This window comes from Perognathus longimembris, chromosome 3 (genome assembly GCF_023159225.1).
Source record: "Perognathus longimembris pacificus isolate PPM17 chromosome 3, ASM2315922v1, whole genome shotgun sequence".
NCBI classification, from domain to species: domain Eukaryota; kingdom Metazoa; phylum Chordata; class Mammalia; order Rodentia; family Heteromyidae; genus Perognathus; species Perognathus longimembris.
This window is the reverse complement of record NC_063163.1, coordinates 88,102,686-88,128,404: the sequence shown is the minus strand read 5'-3', so window position 1 is coordinate 88,128,404 and position 25,719 is coordinate 88,102,686. Positions and strand designations below refer to the sequence as shown.

At 61.2% G+C, this 25,719-nt stretch overlaps 1 protein-coding gene across 1 annotated transcript in view; it reads left to right on the top strand.

Moving 5' to 3' along the window:
* Ncor2 (nuclear receptor corepressor 2) overlaps window positions 1-25,719 on the top strand; it is a 105,984-nt gene that overhangs the window by 7,824 nt on the left and 72,441 nt on the right. Inside the window, 2 exon segments of the mRNA XM_048343127.1 lie at window positions 3,502-3,548; window positions 21,564-21,774. Coding sequence (XP_048199084.1) covers window positions 21,673-21,774 — 102 coding nt within the window. The 5' untranslated portion in view covers window positions 3,502-3,548; window positions 21,564-21,672.

Below are 25,719 nucleotides of genomic sequence, written 5' to 3'. Positions count from 1 at the left end.
TTGCTCAAGTCTGGCATCTACCACCTGAGCAGCTCCGCTTCTGGCTTCTGGTGGTTGGCTGGAGATAGGAGTCTCTGGTTCCTGTATGTGGTTTGGTCGGGGTCTAGCTGTCCAGGCTGGGTGGTGGCCTTGTGGGCAGTGGCTACTGAGGAGGGCGGTGGTCTGGTCACCTCCGGAGGCCACACTAGGTCCTTGGCCTCCGCTGGCTAGTGTGGGGTGGGGAGGGGGCAGGGAGCCTCTGCCTGGGCCCCTGGCAGTGTGAGGGGGAGGGGGGATGTGGGTCAGCGGTGGCCCTAGGTTGCTGGACTCTGGCTGCAGGAATGTCCCCTGGGCCTCTGGTGACAAATCTCTTTTACCATCTCTTGACCCAGGCAATTAATTGCTTCTGGCAATCGATGGATCCATGGTGGCTCTGCTTGCCCCCCGCCCCTGGCCCAGCCAGCACAGCCTGGGCCCTGAGCCTAGGGCTGAGGCTGGTGGATCTGCTGGTAGAGGAATTGTTGGGGGGCCTGGGTGGGGGTGTGGCTGGGCTTTCCTGGCTCTTGGAAGTTGGGGGGAGAGGGAGGGTAACCAGGGAGGAGTCATGGGGAGGGAGAGGGGAGTGGGGGCCTATGTAAGAACCCCACAAGTGACTAGGAATGAAGGGCTTAGCATTGTGGGGCAGACAGGTGGATGGGCAGATGGCGTCTCCGGACTGCCTGGGCCTCTGCGGGCTCCAGGCTTGGCCTGCACTTGGCCGTGAGCCAGGCCCCTGCCGACCAGAGCGCCTTCGGTTCCGCCAGCGGTCGATGCCGGCTCCTTCCTGGCCTCTAATTGCCCTCACAGCCGCCGGCTCACAGATGGCCCCAGTGGTGCGCATGGAGCTGGTGCCCAGGAGGGTCTGGGACATGGGAGTGGAGGAGGGCAGGCCCCGGGGGCAGAGGGACAGAGGAGATGTCCCATCTCCCCAGCAGTGCCTCCTGGGGGCTCACCTGTGTCAGGGCAGTGGGAGTGGGAAGAGACAAAGCCGGGCCAGGGGCAGTGAGGGCCCCAGCACTGTCACGCTCTGTCACTGCGCCTGCCCGTGTTGGTTTTGTTATTTTGCCTGCCCAGGGCCTGGGCAGGTGTCCCTGAGCTCTTTTTGTCAAGGCTAGCACTCTACCACTTGAGCCATACTGCCCATTCTGGCTTTTCTGAGTAGTTTATTGGAGATGAGAGTCTCATGGACGTTCCTGCCCTGTCTGGCTTTGAACCACGGTCCTCAGATCTCAGCCTCCTGAGTAGCTAGGATGACAGGTGTGAGCCGCCAGTGCCTGCCTTCTGTTTTTTGTTTTGTTTTGTTTTGTTTTTAAGACAGATCTTGCTTTGTAGTTCAGGCTGACCTCAAACTCGTCATCTCTTCCTGCCTTCACCTCCTGAAGAGTAGCTGAGGGGTCATATGAGGTGGCCCTTGTCACGTGGCCCCGTGGCTGGATGTCAGTGAGATGTCTCTGTCATGTGGCTCTGTGGCTGGGGTGTCATTGAGGTGACTGTCATGTAGCCCCATGGCTGGGTGTCTCTGAGGCAGCTCCCCTTCACGTGGCCCCGTGGCTGGGGTGTCATTGTGAGGTGGCTCCCCACCACGTGGCTCTGTGGCTAGGTGACACTGTGAGGCAACTCCTTGTCACATAGCCCGTGGCTGGGTGTCTCTGAGGCAGCTCCTGTCACGTGGCCCCATGGCTGGGGTGTCACTGAGATGGCTCCCCATCACATGGCCCTGTGGCCTGTGAGGTGGCCCCACCACGTGGCTGTCAAGGAGGCCTTGTGTGTCAGGGCCTGGACAGGTGGCAAGTTGGGCTCTGAACGGGAGGACGGTGATGCCTCCCCCTGAGGCCCTGGGGGGCCTTGCTCAGGACTCCCCACCTGCAGGCCCCATGTGGCCAGCTCTCCCCAGGGCTCCCAGTGTGGCACCTGCCTCTCCCATTGGTTCTTGCTGAGCTCCTTAGGGTGCTGAGTTGGTGCCCCCTGCACCTGTTCTTGCAGGGCCTTGCAGGCACTCGTCTGGGCTCTCAGTCAGGGCTGAGTGGAGTGGAGGTGGCTGGCGGAGGGTGGGCCTGACCCAGTGGGCCCGACCCCCAGGGTGCCCCTTGGGGTGAGTGTCCACCCTGAGACTGGCTCTGCCGGAGCCCGGAGCCCACTACGGGCAGGCAGCAGGTGGCTGGCTGCCCAGGCCTCCGGGAGCCTGGGAGCCGGCCCTGCCCTCCCTGCCCAGCCTTCCTGACTTCCCGCAGGGCCTGTCTCTGGAGCAGCTGCAGGTGGCAGGACCTGGTGCCAAGCCAGGGGCATGCTGGTGGGAAAAAAGAAAGAAGGTGTGGAGATGGCAGGGAAGAACCACCAGATCCTCCCTGAAAGCCCCCACTGCCACCTTCAAGCCTGGGGCCTGCCCAGGTCTGCCCGGGTCTGTGGGCTCTGTTCCTTGGTCCCAGTGCATGGGTGCTCACGGTCTGTGCTTAGCAGCATGCGTGGGCCCTGGGGTTTTCAGATGTGGAGGACAATAGATAAAGGCAGTCTTGAGTGGCTGGGTTTTCATTTCTTGGTGCCTGCTAGGGCACGGTCATCCTGGGGCAATGCCTTTCTCATTCGTGCCAGCAGCAGCAGAACTTTCTGGAAAGGGCTGTGTTTGGTGTGTCTACCGGCAGTCCTGCCTGAGGGTTCCTGTTGCCCCTTGTCCAATCCCACCTGGGAACATCTCATTTCAGCCGTGCCACTGGGCACCCCCTGGTCCACGTGGCCCCTGGTTTTCATTGTGTCCTCCCCTCACTAATGACAGAGTGCGTTGTGCTGACTGTGTTTGCTGGGGGGGCTGGCTCCGCAGTCCTCTGTCCTGTGGGTGTGGCTGTCACCACTGTCTGTGGCTGTAGATGACTTGGCATGACGTGCTGGGGTGGCTGGCTCTGCAGTCCTCTGTCCTGTGGGTGTGGTTGTCACCGCTGCCGTGGCTGTGTAGGTGACTTAGGTTCTTTGGTTTCATTTGGATATACACGGTTTCAACTCTGGTCCTCATGCTTGCTGGGCAGGCGCTTTTCCTGCAGAACCATGCCCCCATCCCTGGTTTTTGTGCCTGTTTTTTCTGAGGTTGGGTCACATATAGCCCACCTGTGTTAGTCTCCTGGTAGCTAGGACAGCTGGTGAGTGCCACGGGTCCGGGGCTGTGGAGGTCGTCTCCAAACGCTGTGCTGCCTGGGCTGGTCTTGATCCACGGCCTTGCCAGCCTCAGCCTCCCAGGGATGGCAGGTGTGAGTCACGGTGCCAGGCTGGGTTTGTGGAGCGTGCCTGGGGGCCAGAGTGTCCACAAGCGGGCGGGCTGAGGACGTGGGGCAGTATTGTGGAGGCCTTGTGGCGTGGGTTTCCGAGTCTGGGTACAGGGTCTTTGTGGGGAACTCCCCTGTCTGGTGTGGCTCCCTGGGCTGCACCCCTGCCCACCTGCACCGGCGGTCTTGCCACAGCCCGAGTTTAGTAACCTACCCCTGTGTTCTCCTGCAGGTCTCCCCAGGGCTCTGAGGACACAGCCTTGCTGGCGGCAGCTTCCGGTAGGTTCCTGTCCCCGGAGCGTCCTGTGGGGCTGGGTGGGTCATGGGGAGCTGAGCAGTTGTGTCGGGGACTGGTGTGGCCTTCTAGCTGCCGGGAGCTCGTGGGCCCCTGGGCTGGCACGGCAGGGACATCACCTTCCCTTTGAGGGACTATTCTGAAGCACCCACTGTGTGCTGGGCCTTGTTGGGTGCTGTGGAGCTGTGGACATGGGTGGGGCTCCTGTCCTCACGGGCACACTGACCATCCCCTGTGAGCAGAGGAGGCGCAGAGGGCACAGGGGGGCCTCCTGGAGGAGGTGGCATTGGAGCCAAGACCCGAGGGGTAGGAGTCATGTGAGGGCTGTGTGTGGGCAAAGGCCCTGAGGTGGTTTGTGGGGCCTCCTGTCTGCAGCTTTGACTATCCAGCCAACTTCCCTTTGTGCTGACCTTTTGGGGACCCCTGTAGCAGCTCTGGGGGATCAGGCCTGCAGGCCTCTGCTTTCCTGGGTGTCGCAGCCGCAGTAGTGGTGGTGACCCTGGCCATGCGGGGCAGAAGGTGGCACTGTGTGGAGCTGGGGGCCTACACAAGGGCTCACCCAGCCTCTGGGCTTTGCCTCTGAGCCACATCTCTTTCCTCGTCCTCTTCCTCACCCCCTTCCCATCCACCTGTGTCCCCCCATCCTGAGTTACCTTCCTGTCATGTCTGTGGCCCACTTGAGGACAGTAAAAGGCTTCCTTACCTAGGTGTTCTGCAGGCCCAAGGGAGGAGGCCTGCTTCCTGGAGGCCCCTGGGACAGGACTCCAGTGCTGGACTCAAGTGTCCCTTTGGCTCCAGACAAGGCCCGTGGTGGCCAGAGCAGGGCTGTGAGCACCGCCGCGTGGCGTCCCAGCCTCTTCCCCACAGGGACCCTGGGCCACAGGGCAGCTCTGGGCCCCTGGGTGGGGGAAGGGAAGGGTACAGATGACAGACAGTCATGGCTGCGCGCCTGTCACCTCTCCCCAGGGACTCGTCCCCCTCGTCCCCCGTCCCCAGGACCTGGGTGCAGTGCCTCAGCTGGTCCCCCCTCCCTGAGGCTCCTCCTGCCCCTGCCGGCTCTGCGGCTCTGCGCAGGCCCAGGCTCGCTGTCACTGGGCGGGCACGGAACCCCCAGCCCCACAGCGTGTCCCCATCCTCGGCTGTGTGAGGGCCCAGGTGCCTCCCAGGCGGCCCTCGGGTCCTAGCTTTCCCAGTCCTCCCAGGAGGTGCAGGGCAGCAGTTAGCAGCGCAAAGCTGGGCACAGTCCTGGGATCCAGAGGCAGCTCTGAGCCAGATCCCTCCGCCAAGGTGCGTCTGCCCACGTCACTGGCACCCGGTGCTGAGGAGGCTCTGCCCGTGCCTGGACTTCTGGCCGCATGCTGAGCTGGGGTCCTCCCCCTCTCCTGGCGGGATGGGACAAGCCTAGGACTGAGCCAGCCTGCCTCACCTGCTCAGGAGTCAGGGCTCCTGTGTGGGGACAGGCTGTGTGGGTGGGAGTCCTCTTGCCCTCCTTGGGCTCTGGGATCGCAGGTGTCAGGCTGAGGCTCCCCCAAGCATCTATCTCTGTCTCAGCTGAGTTGAACCTTCTAGAATCTTCTGGGGAGCATGGAGGTGGGGCAGGGGGCTCCTCCTCCTTTGCCTGAGGGGTGTCAGCTGAGATGGCTTTTCAGGGAAGGAGGTTGGGCAAATTAAATAAGCAATCCCGTAAATAAATAAGTAATGGAGTTAGTGGGGTGCCTAATTACATCAGCTTCATAATTATGGATGGATGCCTGCCTAGTAATTGTGCTTGCTTTTAATCCTCAGATCCAACCTGTCTCCTCTCTCTGACACTGCATCCCCCTCCCCACCATCCCCCTTCCCCACCCTGGAGGCCTGAAGGAGGGCCAGCTGGGTCAGGGGAGTGGGGAGCCTGTGGCACTTGTGGAGTTGCTGTGGTGGCCCTGGCCGGGTAGTGGTGGTGGTGACAGTGACCTCCGTGTTCGCTTTGTGACTCTGCTGATGCCCACATTCTCCACACAGGAGGATCCAGGCAAAGAGTTCTGGTGTCTTGCCTGAAGTCACATAGCTGGTGAGATTTGAGCCCAGGAACCTTGGTCACAGAACCGTGGGCTTCTGGGTGAGTGGTCGCCCCCTGCCATCCTTGAGCACCAAGCTCTGGGAAGCAAGTCTAGGACTAGAGAGAGTTATGAGTGCGGGCTCCATGCTGGCTGCCACAGGGATGTGGTGATGGGAGGCGGCCCGGGTGCCGGGGCCTCGTCCTCATAGAAGCTGTCCTGGACCATGGTGCCCAGGACAGCGCAGGCTCTGGTGCAGCTCCATGTTCCCTCGCCTGCTGCGCCTGGCCCCGCCCTCAGGGTGTGCGTGTGCATGTGTGGGTGTGTACACATGCTGTGTGCATGTGTGCAGGAGCTGGGGATAGAGCTGGTGCTCTGGGGTTCTTTTTTTTTTTTTTTTTTTTTTTTTTTGCCAGTCCTGGGCCTTGGACTCAGGGCCTGAGCACTGTCCCTGGCTTCTTTTTGCTCAAGGCTAGCACTCTGCCACCTGAGCCACAGCACCACTTCTGGCCATTTTCTGTATATGTGGTGCTGGGGAACTGAACCCAGGGCTTCATATATATGAGGCAAGCACTCTGCCACTATTCCCATATTCCCAGCCTGCTCTGGGGTTCTGACTGGGGGCTTCTCAGTATGTGGGAATGGGGGTTTCGATGCCACATGGAGCCCGGCCCTGAGCGCAGCCAGGGAGGAACTGGCGCTGTCCATCCATTCCTGTCACAGGCAGAGGCTGCACCATCGGGGCGGCCACAGGAGCTGGGCCAGAGCCCCCACATGTCTGCGCAGGCTGTGCACGGCCACACGGGCCTGCAGCCTGGGTCTGGCGGGGTCTGAACGGGAGTGGGCATGAGTGTCCCTTGTCTGCGGCCTCCTTGCTTTAGCTGTAGTGGGAGGGTGACAGTCATGGAGGGACATTGGAGCGGTTGGGGGAGGGAGGGCGCTGCCTGGAGGAGCTGGGGTGAGTGAGAGCCTGCCACAGAGGAGGGAGTGATGTGTGTGTGCCTCAATCTGGACCTGACTTCCCCCACCCGTGGGCTGTTCCCCCTGCCCTCCCTTGGCCTCTATCCAGCTTTGTAGGAGGGAGGCAGAGGGCACAGAGTGGTTGGACCACTTGCCCAGGGCACACAGCCGGCACTCCACAGGGCTCCTGTGGGCGCTACCCGCAGCCACGCGTACTGTGCCAGTCATGGCCGCTGCCAGCCTGGCTCTCTTGGTGGCTGTGGGTGGGGCTCGCTGGGCCTCAGGCATGCAGCAGCTGCCCGGGGCAGGGAGGCTTCTCCGTGGCCTCCGGGGATCACTGCACGCCAGGTGCAGGCCCTGGCCCGTGGCTCACAGGGGTGGAGATGGGCAGAGCCAACCAACCATCACAAGCCCACAAGCCAGGAACTCGCTGCTGGGGAAGCATGGGTGAGGAGCTTGGGCCACTCTGGTTGTGGAAGGATTTCTGCCCCTTGAGGTGGACGAATCGCAGAGAGCCTCTGAGGAGGCATTTGAGCTGGGTCAGGAACAGTTGAAGGCACAGTTAGGGCCCCAGTGAGTGCAAAGGCCCTGGGGCCATATGGTTCAGTAACATAGCTGGAGCCGAGCTAGGGCCTGATGCGGCCTCTAGTCCCAGTGGGGTCCTGGGCTCTTCTGGATTAAGTCAGAAATCCAGTGTGCAGACTTGCCTCCTCTTTTGTTCTTGTCCTAATGACTCATTTACATGTATCCATCTCCCAGAATGGCCTGGATACTCACGTGTAGGATCAGGATGATAGAGAAGCTGGGTGTCGTTCGTGCCCAGCGGGAAGGTGCACACCGGTGCCACCCAGGAGACCCCTTTCTGAAGGCCAGGGCCACAGCTGCAGCTCCTCACACACTGCCTTCCTTGCTGCTGCTCTGGGGGCTGGTGTTCAAACCCAACTCGGGCACCGCCTCAGGTGTGGTGCTCCACTGCTCAAGGCCTCAGTTTCTCCTTCTGCAACCCAGGGGTAACCACCTCCAGGGTGGCTGCGCGGGCAGGCCGGGTGTCCTGGGAGCCCATCCCCTGCCTCTGCCTCTCGCAGGCTCACCACGCCTGTGGCCATGGTGGCGTGGGAATCGGAAGTCGGTGTGGAGTGAGCAGTTAGCCGTGCCAGCTGCCGGGCACAGCTGCCGCCCAGGGCCCTGGAGAGGAAGCAGGCCATGCCTGGGCCAGTCTGGCGTGGGACGCCATGCCACCCTGCGCCTGGCGACACCCTGGGGGGCAGCTGGGCTCCACAGCTCTGGCCAGCCGGCGTGGGCCGGGCTGGGAGCAGCCATATCAGCGCCACCACAGCCTGTCCTGGGCTTCTGGCCTGGCTGTGGGGAGGTGACCGAGGAGGGACGGGGTTCGCACTGTGGACGTTGGGGTTGCAGCACTGGCCTGGCCGAATGTGACTGAGGTGGTGGAGGAGAGGGGATAGGGCTCGGCCCCTGGGGCTGAGGCACAGGGAGCCCCTCCTCCTGGGCACCCGGTGGGGGTGGGGGCTGGGATTCCTGGCTGGGGACAGGAGCAGGGAGCCGGTGGGGGATCTTGGTGACTGTTCACCGTAGCCGGGGAGCTGGCAGCGGGCCCGGTGGTGTGACACACTGAAACGTTGACATCTTTGCTTTCCCAGGGCACACAGTAGGAGCTCAGGGCTTGCACGTTTCGTGTCAGGCAGCTCTGTGCTGGGTTCTGGGAGGTGGGTGCATTCACACCAGCCCATGCTGCATTGGGGGGGGGGAGGCCCCCACAAACATATTGTGGCCTTCAGCCACCTACACACTTCTGTCACCCCCAAAAAGCCCTGTGTCCACTGCGGCTCCCCAGCCCTTCCCTGCTACCCCAGCTCTTCTGCATGGGAGTGGGGGGGCCCAGGCTGCCCTTGAACTGGCCCCCTGCCCCTGCCTCCCAAGGGCTGGCGGGATCACGGGGGTGCCTGCTACGCTCAGCCCGTGTGTCCCGTTTGGTGTCTGGCTCCTGAGCGTGTGTCCTGAGGCTCATGCGTGTGGCAGCCCTGTCTGCCCCATGTCTGCAGCTGTGTGGACACACAGTCAGCAGCCATCTCACACTGGCCTCGCAGAGGGGAGGCGCTGGCCAGGCCTGGTAGGGGAGGGCAGGAGGCTTTGTTTTCTCTCTCTGCCTTGTCCCCGACCCCTGGCCTTATTATCACCTGCCTATCCAGAAAATAGCAGTGCTCGGGGAGGTCAGCAGGGCCCCTTCTGGCCAGGCTGCATGTGGACCAGCAGCCTTGGTCCTGCTTGAGCTCTGGTTTTCTGACCACCCCCCCCCCCCCCGTTTCTGTCCCCAAGCAGTTGGGCCAGCTTCTGATGGCACTGTGGGGCCTTGCCCAGGTCCCCTGGGCCTAGGTTTCTCCTGGAAGCTGGTGCCCAGCCATCTGTGTCTCTGACTCCTATTGAATTGTGCCCTCAAATGTCCCTACGATCCTCTATCATCAAAAGCATTGCTCGGCTAGCGCGTCTTTAGAAGTGGCCTTTGCCAAACACTGGCCCCAGGGTGGCCGTCAGGAGGCCGGGAGGAGGGACCTGCGTGCAGAGCCGCTTGGCTTGGGTTCCTGACTGTCCCTGGGGTGATGGATGCCTGCAGCTGCTCACCATCGCTGGGCAAGCCGTTCTCTCGCTGCTTGCCTCCCGGGAGATGGCGGTGGCAGGCACTGGGTCTCGGGTGCCTGCGCCACACGCTCTTTGCCAGGTGTGGATTCCCCGGGCAGTTTTAGGAAGGTCATGTCTAGAACAAACAATCCAGAACAAAAAGGGCTGAGCATCCTGTCGCTGTTGCTGGCCTGCCCTTCCTGGTGGCCTGGAGGGACGATGGGAAGCCACCGCTCATCTCAGTGTCACCTGGTGACCATGCTGAAAGCCAGGGGTCCCAGAGGCAGGGGCGAGGATCTTTGGGCTAGAAATGTGGCTTTCAGTTGCCCGGGTCTTGGTTTTTGGTGCCAGTAGTAGGGCTTGAACTCAGAGTCTACGCGTTCTCCCTGAGCTTTCTCACTCAAGGTTGGCGCTTCACTCCTTGAGCCACAGCTCTACTTCTGGCTTTCTGGTGGTTAATGGGAATCTCATGGACTTTGCTACCTGGGCTGCCTTGGAACCACAGTCTTCAGATCTCAGCCTCCTGAGGAGCTAGGATTGCAAAGGGGAGCCATTGTTGCCCAGCTTGCCCAGGTCTTTCTATGCCTCAGTTTCCCCACTTCTGAAAGCAGGGTACACGTGGCAAACCCTTGCTGTTGGCTGTGGAGAAGGTCGCCACTAGTCACAGCCCCCCCACTCCCCATCTTGCCTGACTTCTGCCCGGGTGTCCCAGGGACCCCCTGGAGATGGCATTTGAGCCCACATCCCTGGCCCTGCCCCTGGGTACGTGGCTGGGGGAGCAAACGGAAGATCATTCTGGAAACTCCCTGGCTTGCTGGAGTCCTGGTTGGCTTCCCAGAGCCCTGCAAGATACGGCCACCGTGTTCCCAGGCTGCTCTGTGGGCCTCAGGGAGCCCAGGTCGGCTGCACCCTGGGCCTGCTTCCCTGCCCGAGTGTGTTTGGCCCTGTCTCCTCTGGGCTGACGCTGGACTGACCCTGGTGCGGAGTGGCGGGCCGTGTTTCCTGTTCTGAGATTGGGAGGACAGGACTGTTGTCCCTGGCCATCTGGCCTGCAGGCCCTGGGCTGCACCCGGGAGGAAACCGTTAGGGGAGGGCCTGGCCGGCCCTGCTCCGCCTGCCAGCAGCAAGGAGAGGTTTTCTCCTTTCTCCTTTCTCTTGAGCTATAAAAAGGCCTGGGCTGGAGGCTGGCAGGCCGCCCGCGTTGCCATAGTGACGGGGAATTATTACTTACTGCCAAGCCGGGAGAGGGGCGGCCCCTCCGTACTCTTGGCTGGGAGCTGGAGGAGTGGACTTATGTAATTCTCCGTGTTTATAGGCCTGGGCGGCACAGGCAGGCCAGGCGGGCCCAACATCTTGGGGGCAGCCCGCGGTGGGTTGTCTGGCCTGCAGGGGGTTCCCGGTGGGCCTTGGCCTGCTCCCATCTCGGGAGGCATTAGACCAGAAACCTGAAGGGGCCTGCCTGGTCCCGGCCCCCTCTGCAGGGCCTCTCCAGCCAGGCTGGGAACTCACGTCTCGCGGGAAGGGGAGCGGCTTCGCGCCCCCGGAAGGATGGGCCTGCCACCAGTGGCAGGGTATCCTGGGGACCCTGGCGGGCCGTGCTGACCTGGGCTGGCATACTGCCCCCCAGCCTCTACCCCCCCACCCCGTGGGAGAGTTCCTGCAAGTTGGATTCAAAGCTGCCGCTCATGTGCCTGGTAAGAGAACTTGCCAGCTGGGCGTGGGCGGGGAGATGCTGCGCCGCGTCCCTCGGCCGGGGAGGGGGGTGTGGGCCACAGAGAGAGGGGTGCCAGGCCCCATCCCTTGGCCGGGGAGAGGGGGTGTGGGACGCGGAGGGGGCCTCTGCTGGGAGCCACCTGGCAGCGGGGACCCTGGCTGAGGAGGGAGCCTGTGGGCTCTGGTCAGCCAGGAGTGGACGTGGGTGGACATGTGGCCAGCCCCGCTTGCGCGCCACCTTATCTGAAGTTGCCGCAGTCTGGGAGCGGTGCTGGGGATGGTCCAGGCACCCTTCTGGGGCCTCCCCAAAGGGACTGGGGCTATAGAGTTGAGGTTCCTGGATGGTTTCAGAGGCTGTGGATTACGGGGGCCTGAGGCACAGCCTGGGAGGCCAGGTGCAGGCAGCGCCGGGCCTGGCCCGGCTTCCCACCGAGGTGGCGCTTGGCCTGGTGCCCGTCTGGTTTGAAATCAGGGCCACCGGCCCAGGCTTGCCCGGGGCCTTGGCAGCAGCGGGCGGATAAACACTGGAAAGTTGGAAGGGCTTCTGAGCACATAGGGGCCTCAGCTGTGGGCCAGGCCAAGGGAGGTACTTGGGGTTCCTCCTGAGTCTGTGGGGCCTCTGAGCCGGGGAGTCAAGGCCTTGTTCTGTCCCCTCTTAGGTGTGCAGCCTCAGCTGCATTGCCTCCGCGTTTCCGTCTAACGTGGGAGGCTGGGGTCATAGCCACAGGCATGGTGAGGAAGCAGTGGCAGCTTCGGGGTTGTCTCTCAGGTGAATGGTCTGGGTCTCGCCCCATCCAGCCCTGTGACCCAGCCCTGCGACCCCGCTGGGCCACTTCACGTCTGGAGCCCGTTTTTCTACCTGAGGGTGGGCACTGCACCCATCGACATGCGTATGTCATACAGCCGAGAGTACCAGTTGGGTGTGCCGTGGCCTGCAGCGGCCCACAATGGCGTTAGGGTCTGTCGTGATGATGGGGCCCAGGTGATGCGGGCACTCCGGTAAAGGTGTGGACCAGGTTCGCATGCTCCCTAGCACCCAGCAGGGAATGTGGCCTCAGGCAGGCCCTGGGCCCGCCGGGAGCAGGCCCCCGTGTGCCTCGTGTGGCACCACCTTGGGCTCCAGCCCTTCCTGAGTCTTATAAGGTGCTCCTGTACCTGGGGGACCCCAGCCCTGGGGGATGGAATGGGGCTCCCTAGAGTCCTCAAGCCTTTTTGTTCTACACTGACCCCCTGGGAGCCAGGTGCCACAGCCTCTCTGTGCCAGGCCTGTGTCTGGAGCCCCAGCAGTGCCCACTGTGCCCTGGAGCCCCTTCTGCGCCCAGGAGCTGGCTCTCCTGCAGGGTGGCAACGATCCTGTGTGTGTAAATGACACTGGATGCCAGGCTGAGGGCTGGCGTGGGACCTCCTCTGGCTAGCAGGAGCTGGCAGGGAGCTGGCCTGTGAGCAGGCCACACACACCAGCCGACCGCTGTCTGACTGTTCTCAGGCTTCTCCAGGGGCCTCTGGGTAATATGGAGGCCCCTGGTCTATTTCCCGGCTATACCCAAGGCCTGGTATCTGCTTGGGAGGGGGGCCCAGCCCTGTTGCCCCAGGAGTCTTAGTAACTTGATTTCTGTCACTGTGTTGGCTGAGGTGCTCACCCCGGCCCCACATGGGGTATGTGCTCGGAACCAGGACTGGCCCTCGTGGCTGGCTCACACTTGCACACACTGTGAGCATGCGTCTGCATGCTGGTGCAGGTGCTGGGGTGGGGCCACCTCCCTGCTGGGCTTGGTGTTGAGCTCTGTTGAGGGGCGGCTGCATCCTGCAGGCACAGGGAACTTCTTAGCTTCCTTAGGGAGCTGTGGTGGGGAGCCTGGGCTCCCAGGGCCCGGCTGCCCTGTGCTCAGGTGCTGATCTGTCCAGGGTGGCCATTCCACTCCACTCCGGTTCAGCCCGGGGCACATGAGGGCTGAGTGAGAGATCTGAGTCGTGTGTTTGGAAGTGTCCACTGGACCAGTTCCATGGAGGGCAGGCAGCCCACAGTTTCCTACTCTGTGATCATGGGTGGGATCTCTGTGGATCTCGTTCTATCCTGGAGGGTGGGATCTCTGTGGATCCCCACTCCGTGTTCGGGTGGGATCTCTAGATCCCTGCCCTGTTTGTGGTGGAATCTCTACTCTCATCAGTGGGAGTATCTCTGTGGATCCTGCTTTGTCTTTGGCAGTAGGCTCTCCATGGATTCCTGCTCTATTCGGTGGTAGACGTTCATGGATCCTACTTTGTATTTGGCAGTTGGGATCTCCATAGATCCCCACTCTGTTTGGTGGTGGGATCTCTGTGGATCCTGTTCTGTTTGGTGGTTGGATCTATGTGATCTCTACTCTGTCACCAGTGGTAGGATCTCTGTGGATTCTGCTCTGTGTTTGCGATGATCTCTGTAGATCCCTACTGTTTGGTGGGATCTCTGTGAATCCCCACTTTCTCTGGTGGTGGGATCTCTCTGGATCCTTGCTGTGTGTTTGGCAGTGGGATCTCTGTGGATCCCACTTTTTGTTTGGTGGCGAGATCGCTGTAGATCCCCACCCTGTGTGGTGGTGTGATCTCCATGGATCCTGCTCTATCCTTGGTGGGTATCTCTGTGATTCTCCTGGCGCCATCTTTGTCCACGCCAGCGTCAGCTGTGGAAGGGGAGCTGCTTGTGATCCTCACTCTTCCCACGAGGTACAGGCTGAGCTGCCACAGCCGTGGTGTATAGGGTTAGAGCTGGACCGGCCCTCCAGGTGGGGGTCCCCTCTTCCTGCTTGCTCCCTTTGTGCCTGGATTGGGGCCTGGGACCAGGGGTTCTGACCTGTGAGATCTGGGCAGCTCCCACCCCGGGGCCCCTCCCTCTGGGTGCCCAATCTTGGCTCTCCTCCGAGGTCTGCAGACCCCAGGATGCCAAGGTCACCCCTTGGCTGAGTGTGGCCCGTCCCCTCCCCCTCTAGGGCAGTTTCTCCTTTCCCCTGTCCCCTGCTGCGCAGGTGTCCTCAGACCCCTCCTGCCACCATCACTGGAGGGCAGGCAGGCCTTCAGGGCTGGTGGGGTTGGCCTGCTGTGAGCTGGGTCAGCCCGTGTTCTCTGCCCAAGACCCTCCAGAGGCCCCACGAAGCCAGCTCATGGTTGAGCTCAAACACCCAGATGGGGTTTCTCCATGCCTGTGGACCCATGAGCTACCGCAGCGTCTCTGTTGTGGAAGAGTTCTCAGTCCTCTGAGCCAATGGAGGCTTGTGTCTGGGGGCAAGGCTATCTGGGGCATGCATGGGTGTCAGGGGACACAGATGTTAGGGGACACAGGTTACAGCTTGGTCTGTGTTTTGGCCACTCTTTTTTTTTTTTTTTTGCCAGTTCTGGGCCTTGGACTCAGGGCCTGAGCACTGTCCCTGGCTTCTTTTTGCTCAAGGCTAGCACTCTACCACTTGAGCCACAGCACCACTTCTGGCCGTTTTCTATATATGTGGTGCTGGGGAATCAAACCCAGGGCTTCATGTATACGAGGCAAGCACTCTTGCCACTAGGCCATATTCCCAGCCCTTGGCCACTCTTAATGAGTGTGGAGGAAGGCAGAAGGAGGTTAGCTATTGCTCTGAGAGCCCAGCCATGGTCATGCCCCAGGACCTTTTCAGATGCTGTGCCCTCTTACAGAACAGCCTTCTCTGAGGACCCTCACCCCTTTGGGCCTGTTCTCAAATGGTGATTAAGTTTCTGTATGTGACACTTGGGTATCACTGTCCAGCCACGTGCTTCTCAGTGTGTCTGACTCTGTGTGTTTCCCCTCTGTGGCCTGGGCCCACCCTCCGGGTGGGGTGTGGCCTCCGTGGACACAGAGGGCCTCTGGCGGTGGGTCCCTCCTGGAGGGTGCTAGGAAGACCCACGCCCCTTGCCTGAGTACAGGTCAGCTGCTGGCCCTGGCCCTTGAACTAGGCCTTGGCAGAGGCTCTGCTGGGGCCCTGGGAAGCCTGGGCTATCTTCATTTGTAGGTGGGAGGTGGGAGGTGGGGGCCAGGAGGGCAGGGTGATATGCTCTGCAGGCTGTGTCTGTCATTCTTCACAGAAGGCAAGTGGCTTGCTCAGAGACGATATCAGTAAGTGGGTGGCACTGCGTGGGTGACACCTGGCCCCGTAAGGGAGGCAATGGCATCCTCAGTGGTTCTTTTCTACCTGCGTCAGGCAGCTTGTGTCTTGGGGTTAGGCTCAGCTTTGGGCAGGGCTGCTTTTCCCAGGCTGTGGGCTCCCCCCCGCCCCCATGGATGCCCAGGCTTTCTGGAAGATGGGGGTGGATTTTTCCTGCAGCTTAGAAGCTGGACCCGCCCCCTTCCTCTGGTTGGGCATTTATGTGACAATGCGCCCTTTGTCCCTGGCCCTGGCCTGCCCAGGCTGCCCAGGCTGCCGGCACCGTTCCCAGCCTGTGACGTCATAACGGGCCCTTTCTCCCGGTGGAGGCTGGTGGGCAGCTGTGTGGGTCGAGCCAGGCTGGCAGTGATGGGGAGCAGGCGGCTGCCTTGGCCAGGCCACACTGCACCTTCGGGGGGTGGGATCCCCCCCCCCGAGTTCCCGGAGGTGGGGTCAGGTCTGCACCCTGCTAGCTCCCCTCTGTGCCAGAGCACACAGGCTCCATGGCCCTGTGGGACCCTCCAGGAGCCACTTGCAGCCTTGTGGCCTGTGCCCAGGGTGTGGGTGAGGAGCTGGGCTTTGTGCAGCCCTGGGACCACAAAGAAAGCTGCCACTGCTGTGGCCACATTGTCCCAGTCATGGTGTCCGTGCTGTGGCTTGAGGCCCTCTCCTGAACAGTTTGGATCAGAGCTGGAGGAGAGGCCGGCCGGGCTAGTGTGACCGGGTGTATGGCAACCCCAGGAGATCTCCACCCTGGATGCCAGGGCAAGCGACGGGACTGACCTGTGTGTGACTGGAGTGCAGAGACAGTGGAGACAGCAGGGCGGGAGGCCCCTCCCCAGCAATCCGGCCACCCAAGCCCACCTCAGGAGCCCCACTGGCCTCTTGCTGTGCACTTCCTGGGTTCCGCAGTTCCACTGGGAGGATGCCAGTCCTCTCGTCCTTCTCTCTCACCCCTGGCTACTTCCCCAGAGCTGAGGTGGCAGGGAGCTCCCTGCCCATGGCAGGTGAGGGATTTGAGGCCCTGAGAGGACAGGCTGCCCACCGGGGAGCACGGACTGCCCACCGGGGAGGACGGGCTTCCCACGGAGTAGGATGGGCTGTCCACCAGGGAGGACGGGCTGCCCACTGGGGAGGATGGGTTGCCCACAGAGGAGGATGGGCTGTCCACCAGGGAGGATGCGCTGCCCACTGGGGAGGGCAGGTGGCCCTGTGGAGGCTACATGGCCCCTCTGGGGCCTGGACTGCCATCAGGGTTCAAGCTCGGGTTCCGTTTTGGCTCCTCAGGATGACTGACTGGAGCCCCGGGTCATTCTCCAAGCTGCTGCCTTTGACAGACCTGGCTCTGCCCATGGCCTCCCCTTCTCCTGGATACAGTGTGGGCCGAGCGCCTTAGAGATAGGGAGGTTTGTCCATAGGCAGAGGCTGGCGGAGCTGGTCCCCACCAGGGCAGCTGGGTGAGTCTGCAAAGCTGCTTCCCAGGTCCCCAACTTCAGCTTCCAACACCCGAAGCTAAAGGTGGGGGTCTCACTCTGTGTCCAGGGCAGGAGGCGGGTGGCTGCGTCCCAGGGGTAGGGTCCTGCTTATATTCTGAGGAGGGGCCTAGAGTGTGTGGACCTGCCCCGGAGGACCTGCCCCAGGAGTGCCACACAGCTGTCAAGTTGGGCTTTGTGGGGTTGCTGTTTTAGGACAGGCTCCCTTACCTCCCCACTTTAGCAGGAAAGGAAACAAGGAAGCCTCAGGCACAGTTGGATCCAGGCACCAGACTGAGCACCTAGCCAGAGCTAAGTGCAGGAGGGGGTCACTCCTGACCTCCAGCAAGGGGGGTGGGGAGGCTTGATCATCTCCCTCCCTTGAGGCTCTGCAGCCCCTGCAACAGGATTGTGGCCTGGGAGAGCCCGCCGTCCAGGGGGACTGGGAGCCAGGTGGCTGGTCACCCCACCTTGCATAGCAGTGAGCCCTATTGGCCACAGAGGTGTTGCTAAAGGTTTGCTGAGCAAGTGGCCCGGCTCCTTTCCCCCTCCTGCCCCCCTGGCCAGGTCTCTGTCCAGGCTCCTGCAGCTCCTCCATCCCTGTCCCTGCAGGCTGCTCCTTGTGGCCTCAGCCACCAACGCTGGCAAGCCCCAGGCTGGCGTGTGCCGGTGCCAGGCTGATTCATGGGGTCGGTTGTAAAACTAAGACTTTCCAGAAAAGTCAGAGGTTTCCGGGCTGGGGATATGGCCTAGTGGCAAGAGTGCTTGCCTCGTATACATGAGGCCCTGGGTTCGATTCCCCAGCACCACATATACAGAAAATGGCTGAATGCTGGCTCAAGTGGCAGAGTGCTAGCCTTGAGCAAAAAGGAAGCCAGGGACAGTGCTCAGGCCCTGAGTCCAAGGCCCAGGACTGGCCAAAAAAACAAACAAAAAAAAAAAAGTCAGAGGTTTCCATGCTGGGCTCTCCAGCTTTTCCCAGAAGGTTCTTTGCCTGGAATACTTGTACTTGGGGGACCCCTGGGCCCTTCCCACAGGGCCTGCGCCTTCCTACCTGCCAGCCCTCCTGCACCAGGTCTGCTGGGCGGGGCACCGCAGGGCTCTGTCCTCTGCTCCGCCCTGGCCTACTTCTGGCCAGGCCCCCTTCCCTCCCTGAGTCTTGGTCAGGCAGTCTGTCCGTGTTCACAACCCGTCCCTGGTGGGCTCTCACCCAGCCACTGCTGCTGTGGACCACAGAGGTGTTTGGTCACCATCTGCAGCTCCTGGCCACCCTCACAGGGCCTTTGGACCCCCATGACTGCCCATCATGTGATATCAGTAGGAGTGCCACCCTCCCTCCGCCTTGGAGCCTTGGCCAGGCTCATCCAGAGCAGCGGCTCCCACAGTTGGTGGTTCAGGGAAGTGGGGGAGGCAGGGTGGTGTGGGGGAGGCCAGTGTGTGTGTGTGTGGGTTGGGGAGAGGCCAGGCGGTGCACTGCGGGGAAGGCCCCACCGCTCTCTTGCCCCGGGAACTTTCATTTGCGCTTACATGTGGCTGGTGTCCCCAGGGGCCGGTCCCATGGATTCCTTGGGAGGTGGGGTAGGGGCAGTTTCCCATGGCAGCACTGCTGGGACCTGTGTGCTAGAGATCGGCAGCCCAGAGGGCACTGGGCTGGACGCCAGCATGGCGCAGGCCTGGGCACAGTGGGCAGAGGCAGGGCAGGGCTCTGGGCCCCTGGACATGGGGTTCAGGGACTCTACTAGAAGCTGCAGGGGGCTCAGGGCAGGCCTCGCTGCTGTCCTGAGGACCCTGGGTGGGGAACTTGTCAGTGAAGAGCCCCATGCTCCCCCGGCCCCGGCCAGGCCTGGCTCGCTTGCGATGGGCACCACGGACGGTCTCAGCTGGGCACTGGGAGGTGGTACAGGCAACTCCGGCCTGGCCAGGCCCTGACCAGTGGCCTGTGGCTGGGCTCAGCCTATCCTCTGGAACTTGGGGACCAAGCAAGCCTGGTGGAGTGCCTGCTGTTGACCAAGCTCCATACTCGTGCTGGGGGCTCTCCAGGCCTAGCATCCTTGTGGCAGGGTGAGCAGGGAGGGCATTTCCCACCTCCCACCCTCCTTGCTGCACACCCACCCCACCCTCTGCCCCATGTGCCGTTGCTGAGGCCCTGGCCCATCTCCCCTGTATCGCCCCATCTGCCCACTTCCTCATCCCTGTGGCTGTGGCCTCATCCCACACCTGCGCTCTCTCTGGACATGTGCAGCAGCCTCCCAGCTCTCCCGTTCCACCCACGTCCCACAGTGCCCTCTTTACACACACACACACACACACACACACACACACACACACACACTTGACTTGGCTCAAACCTCTCCTTCCTCTATGAGCCTCGCCTCATTTATACTGTGTGGGTGTCTGTCCCCCTGCCCTTCAGTGTGATGCTTTTTAATGGCTGAGTAGTACTCCACCAGCAGACAGCCCATGCTTTCGGCTGTGTGGACGCCCTGTTCTGAGCATGCACGTGCATGCATCTGCATAGCACTGTTTGGGTTCTTCCTTCTAGCCGGATGCCCAGAAGTGGCGTCCCAGGGAAAACACTAGCACCATGCTTCAGGTTTTGAGGTTCTGCCAAAGGTTTTTTTTTTGTTTTTTGAGTTGGCCACAAATAAGCCTGAGGGTTGAATGATGGAAACTGGGCCTGGTATATTCATGGTGATGGGAGACACGAGGTCCCCAGAGTCCCTGCTTGAGGCCACTCCGTATAGGAGGGTGCTGGCTGGGTGGCTGGAGGGTGGTCCTGAGATGCGCAGCTCCTTCATGTTTGCTTTGCTGCAGAAAGTCAGCCGGGTGTGGGCCATGTGCACAGGGCTCCGGGCTGCTGGGAGAGGTGGCCTCTGCCCACCATGGTCCCCGGGGAGGGGCTGGGGGGCAGGCCCCTTGCCCTGTGTCACCTCGCACTGCTTGGCATCAAGTGGTGGCTTGGAAGTGGCCCTGGTGGCCTTGGAAGGGGCAGCATCTGCAGCTTCTCCCCACACTCCTGCAGGGCTGGAGAGGGGCTGGGGTTTGCTCTGCCATGCCAGGGGCCACGCTGCCCCTCCTGGGGCTGCTGGGCAGTCCTGCTGGAAGCACCTGTTCATTGTGTGTGGCTCTGCGGAGTCCTGGGCGGCCACCGCCCTGCATGGGGAACGGGAAGCAGTGAGGGAGTCTCTGGTGGGCAGGTGGGCCCTTTTCCTTTGCCCCACAGAAGGAAGGTGCGGCTCACTTTGGGTAAAGCTTCAAGTAGCTGGTGGTGACAGTGGTGGTGGTGGCAGTGGTGGTGGCAATAGTTGTGGTGGCAGTGGAGAAGGTGTAAGTGGCAGTGGTAGTGGCGGTGGTGGCAGTGGTGGCAACGGCAGCAGTGTCAGGGGGTACCCAGGGTTAGGCAGAGTGGAACAGTGATCGGACTTCTTTTTTAAATTATTATTATTATTATTTTTTTTGCCAGTCCTGGGGCTTGGACTCAGGGTCTGAGTACTGTCCCTGGGTTCTTTTTGCTCAAGGCTAGCACTCTGCCACTTGAGCCACAGTGCCGCTTCTGGTATTTTCTATATATATGGTGCTGAGGAATCGAACCCAGGGCTTCATGTATATGAGGCGAGCACTCTACCACTAGACCATATTCCCAGCCCCAGTGTTTGGGGAGTCTTGCTGACCCAGCCCTGTGGTCACCCCACTTTGTAGAGGTCCTGAGGAGGGCAGTGGCCTCAGGGATGGTGGGTACACGCCATATCCCTTCTGGAGGGGGTGTCAGGCCCGGCTCTGGGCTCTGCTGCGTCCCCTGCTGTGAGCCAGCAGCCTTTGGGGTGCCTGCTGGCCCAGCCGTTCGAGGCATGGTGGAGCTCCCTTTCCACCCCCACCCTCCGCGGGCCCTGATGACCCCCAGCAGACCACTCCTGTCCTGGCTTTTCAGACAGTCTCAAGAGGCATCCTTCCTGGCTCAGACGGAGCCATGTGCCCACCTCTCAGCCAATCACTGGCTCCAGGAAGGTGATTGGCCTGGCCCAGGTCATGTGACCACACATGGGTCCTGGAGAAGAGACGCTTGAGCACATTGGTAGAGGGTGAGGATGGGGAGCAGGATGCAGATGGGGCCTCATGGCTCCTTTGTCCCCTGTGGTCTTCCCAGACCAGCAGGCCGGGCACCTACGTGGGAACAGCCCCAGCCCCAGGCAGGCCAGGGGACACAGGACACCCAGGGTCTGGTTTCTTCGTCTCCACCAGATGGTGCACCGTCTCTAGGAGCTGGACAGGAGTGAGCTCCGCGTTGCCTCAGCAGCTGTCGTGACCTCAGGAACAAGGGTTCCGGGTTATCCCCAGAGTTCTTGGCCAAGGCAGGCTCTGGCTGGGACCCTTTGTGCCTTTGGGGCCTTCTTTTCAATCTGGGTCTCATCTCTGTGAGGTCACCGGCTCACTTGGGTTCTTCCTGTCATAAACATGGTGGCTGTCCCTGCAAGCCTTGAGGCCTCCAGTTCAGGACGAGCCCCCCTGGGCTCTGTCCTCCTTTGACTCTTCCCCTTGTAGCTCTGGGTGTCCCTCACACCCTGTTTCTGGCTGTCCTTCCCTGTCAGGGACACCCTCTGTGGAAGGCGGCCGGAGGGCTGAGCTGGGGTCATGCTGTGTGACCTTGCCTCCCTGACATGACCCTGGCCACCCCCGCCCCAGCCAAGTCCGTGCTATGCCCCTCTCCTGGCACACAGCCCGGCACTTCCAGGGGCTTTTGGAAAACTTTGCCCTGGAACCATGGAAAGTCCCAGAGGTTGTGGCATGGTGCTTGTGGCCAAACGGGTACAGGACCTCCTGGCCTCTGTGGGAGACAGGCGTGGGGTTGGGTCTTGTACCTGCTGGGTGAGGGCCGCAGGGAGCCCATCTCTGATTTGGCTCCCTCCCTGGCTGTCTTGTCTCCTGCTGAGGGTGGTGGGTGAGTGGCTGGATGGGGGAGGTCCAAGCAGAGGGGGACAAGGAGGGGGATTGCCTGCTCTTGTGTGGGGCCGTTGGCTTCAGCTGACCTTGTGCTCTGTTTCTGTTTTTTTCCTCAGGGGCTGGGAACGGAGCAGCGGGTGAGCAGGTGACAGAACTGGCCTCTGGTCCTTTGTGGAGAGTATTTGATCAGGTTCCAAGCCCCTTCTGGCGCCCCCCCTGCCCACCATGTCAGGATCCACACAGCCAGTGGCCCAGACGTGGAGGGCCGCGGAGACCCGCTATCCACCCCACGGCATCTACCCAGTGCAGATCGCCCGGCCACACACGGTAAGACCCTCCAGGGGCCTCGCCTCTCTGGGGCTCTTCTGCCCTGTCCTTGAAGTGTCCTTGGAGCAGGCTGCATAGCCACTGACTCTAAGCCCCAGACAGAGGCCATGGCTCTCCAGGGCCCTTCTCAGCCCAGTGCTGGGAAGTGGGCTGGGCCTGGTTGAGTGGCCACCGGGAAGGGTGGAGTGGGCGGAGGGGACTCGGCCCTTGTTCAGATTGGCACATAGCACGTGTGTCCTACACATGCGCAGCGGGGCTCATTTCCCTTCTTGTCCGCTGCCATCCTGCTCCCCTGGGTTGGGTTGGTTCCTGGGAGCCTGGCATCATAGCCCCCTGTCCCTGGTACTTGTGAGCTCTCTACTCATCTCCTGAGACTCTGAGGTCGCGCATGCACGGGGCGCAGGACAGGGCCAGTGCCGCTGGCAGATGACTGAGTCCTCAGTGACCTCTGAGCTGGGGCCCCGGGGTCTGTGCTGTCTGGAGGGGCCCTGCCTGTCCCGGGTCCCGCTGTCACTGCCAGATGCCTTGGGCTTCCCTCTTGGTTCTTATCCTGTCCTCTGGATTTCTGCCTTTCACCCACCCCCTGCCCCGTGGGCCAGCTTCAGGGAGTCTTTAGGCTGCTATGGCCCCTGCCCTTTCACCTGCATTCCTGCCCTTTGCCCCAGCCATGGCCTCGCTAACCCGGATGCCTCACTCCAGGGGGGCGGCAGTGACGCAGGATGTGGTTGACAGAATAAAGCAGTCACTGCCCCTTCGAGGGTGCGCAGGGCTCAGCCTGGGTGGCCACTGGTTAGAGCATTTCTTTTTTTTTTTTTCTTCTTGCCAGTCCTGGGGCTTGAACTTAAGGGCCTGAGCACTGTCCCTGGCTTCTCCTTACTCAAGGCCGCCAGCACTCTACCACTTGAACCACAGTGCCACTTCTGGCTAGCACGTGTGTGTGTGTGTGAGGCGGGGAGATGGTGCATGTCATGTGTCGCCTGTGTGGCTGTGGCCAAGTGTCATGATGCCTGATGGAGTGGCCGCCGGCCTTGGCCTCGGGCCGGGCCCCTGACTTGCCCTAGAGCAGAGCAGCCAGGCTCTGCAGAGGGGCATCTGGTTACTTCCTCGTTGTTACAGACCCCACTGAGGTCCTGCTGCACAGTTGTGGGTTGGCTCCTGGTCTGCATGCGTGTGGGTCCCAGGTCCACCTCACCCCACAGTACCGGGACATTTGTGGCGTAGCCATGCCCCCTGCCACCATCCACTCCCACCTCTGCCCATTGTCCATCTGTGTGTCTGCCCACCTATCTGTCCACCCACCCATTCTCTCATCGTGTTATTCACCCACTTCCTGACCATCCGTCATTCATACATCCATTCACTCACCGATTCTTCCACCCACTGGTGAAGCTACTATCATTCATCCATCATTCATTCATCTATCTACTCACCCACTTACCTGCCCATCTGCCTACCCATCTGTCCATTTGTCGGCTGTCTCATTCCCTCATCCATTTGCTCTCTCGTTCATCGTTCTTTCCTTTGTTCAGCCAACCCCGATTGCATGTTGGGCATGGGTCTTTTGGGGCCCTGGGAACGTGGCTGCAAATGACACAGACACCTGCTGTGGACACTGCTGGTCTCATGAATGCAGTGAGAGGAGGAAGAGGGAGGAGCAGGGCTGGGGGACACCAGATCTAGGTCCGGAGCCCAGAGCCTCTGTGAACAGCTGACACTGGACCTGTGACCCGAGGGAAGGAGAGGGCCAGGCAGGTGGCAGTCCCTAGGTAGGGGCCTGCGTGTGCAGAGACCCTGGGGAGGGAGCTCTCTTGATGCTACTAGCCCCATCATTCCAGGAGAGGCCTCTGAATCTAGGGTCCAGGAAAGCTCCTCCCCACCCCCACTCCCCGCCATGCATAGCCCGCAGGCTTCCTGGGGTTCTTTTGGGGGTGGAGAGCACTGTCCAGGGCTCCCCACTGTTTTGGAGGAATGGCTGTGGTGGGCCCCCTCTCTGAACCAGTCCCCTTCTCTCAGTTCAGAGCCTGTGGCCAATCCTCTTCCTGGCCCTCTGCAGAGCACCGTCTTACCATGGGCTGTACGGAACCTGTGTGTTCCTTGCTGTGTGCAGGGGAGGAGCGCTTTGCTCTCCTGGGCCTTAGGTTACCCATGCCCCTCCCCCGCCACACACACTGCTGAGCTCCATGCAGGGCTTAGAGGGTCCCCGGTTCCCTCTCCCTTTCCCACCCTGTCTGTCATGGAGATCTCACTAGACCTGGCAGCCTCCGCGGCCCGCCCTGAGCCTGGCTTCCTGCCCCTCCACCTTCTGGAAGCCGCCCCCTGCCTGGGCCCTGGGGGTCACAGAGGTGGTGCACAGACCTCCGCCCACCTGCCAGGTGCCCACCTGCCAAGTGCCACCTTGGAGGTGCAGGGCTGAGGCCCCGGGAGGGGAGCCAGGAAGGCCCAGCCTCCAGGGCCACTACCGAGGTGTAGGGCTGAGGCCCCCGGAGAGGAGCCTCCCCAGGCCTCAGGGCTTCCTGCTACCTGAGGGTGACCGGCCCTGCTCCTTACTGCTCCCAGCCCACACTTGTTTTGGAGCATTGGAAACAGCCATGTCCCAGCACACCTGCTGGTGTCTTCTCTGACTCCGCAAAAATAACGGCTCTCAAATACAAGACCAGGCAACAAAAGGACGGCTGGGTTTTTATAGAAAGCTGGGGAAATTACAGCACTGCAAACATCAAACAAAACAAAAGCCAAGAGAAGGTGCCAAAGCGAGCCACTGCCCACTGCCCTGCCCATGCCAGACATCAAAAATCAATTGCTACACAGTGTAACAGTGTACCAGCCAACCTATCAATTGGAATTGGTACATGAAGGAAGCTTATCTTGTCTCCTTGTTTCAGACAGCCTTCCTATTTTTTCCCCTAAAACAGAGTATTTCTCAAATTGGGGTATACCTGGCGATTGGGGTCCATCTAATTAAATTGGCTAGTGTTAACTTCCCTTGAAGGGTGTGTTGCTGAAAGAACAAAGACCAGGTCAGATGTGGTGGCTATCTACTGTAATCTCAGCCCTTGGGACCAAGAGGCAGGAGGGTCAGGAGTTTGAGGCCAGCCTGGGTTACATCGTGAGACCCTGTTTCAAGAAAAAGCAAAAAACAGCTGGGTGCCAGTGGCTCAAGCCTGTAATCCTAGCTACTCAGGAGGCTGAGATCTGAGGATTACGGTTCAAAGCCAGCCTGGGCAGTAAAGTCCATGAGGCTCTGATCTCCAATTAACCACCAGAAAACCGGAAGTGGTGCTATGGCTCAAGTAGTAGAGTGCTAGCCTTGGGCAGAAGAGTTTAGGGCCCAGGTCCAGAGGTTCAAGCCCCAGGAACAACCAAAAAGAAAACGTGAAAAACACAAGACTTGAGCCAGGGCTTCTGGCAGGAGGCTGTGCAGGCCCTGGCAGTGCCGCGGAGGCTGGTGCCCAGTCTACCACTGGCTCTGAATGGAGGCCCGTGCCTGGTTCACCGACGGCTCTGAATGGAGGCCGGGGCCCCAGTCCATCGACGGCTCTGAATGGAGGCCTGTGCTTGGTCCACTGAGGCCTCTGAGGGCAGGCAAGGGCCTGGTCCACCGACGGCTCTGAATGGGGGCCGGGGCCCAGTCCACCAACGGCTCTGAGTGTAGGCTGGGGCCTGTACCGACGGCTCCGAGGGGAAGTTGTGGCCTGGCTCACTGATGGCTCTGTCTTTATGAAGTGCTCCATCCACACTCACCTGCAGTATCTCTGGTGCCTGCCCAGCTGTGGGTGGATGGCAGGGGGCAGCAGTGCCTGCCTGGCTCTTGTCTTGTCCAACCACCTCCAGTAGGCCCCACTCAGAAGTATAGCTAGAAGGTGGGCACGACTGGGAAGACCCATGGGTCTTGCAGGGCTGTGTGTGGGTCGCTCGGAGGGCCTTCGCTGTATCAGGTGTCCTAGC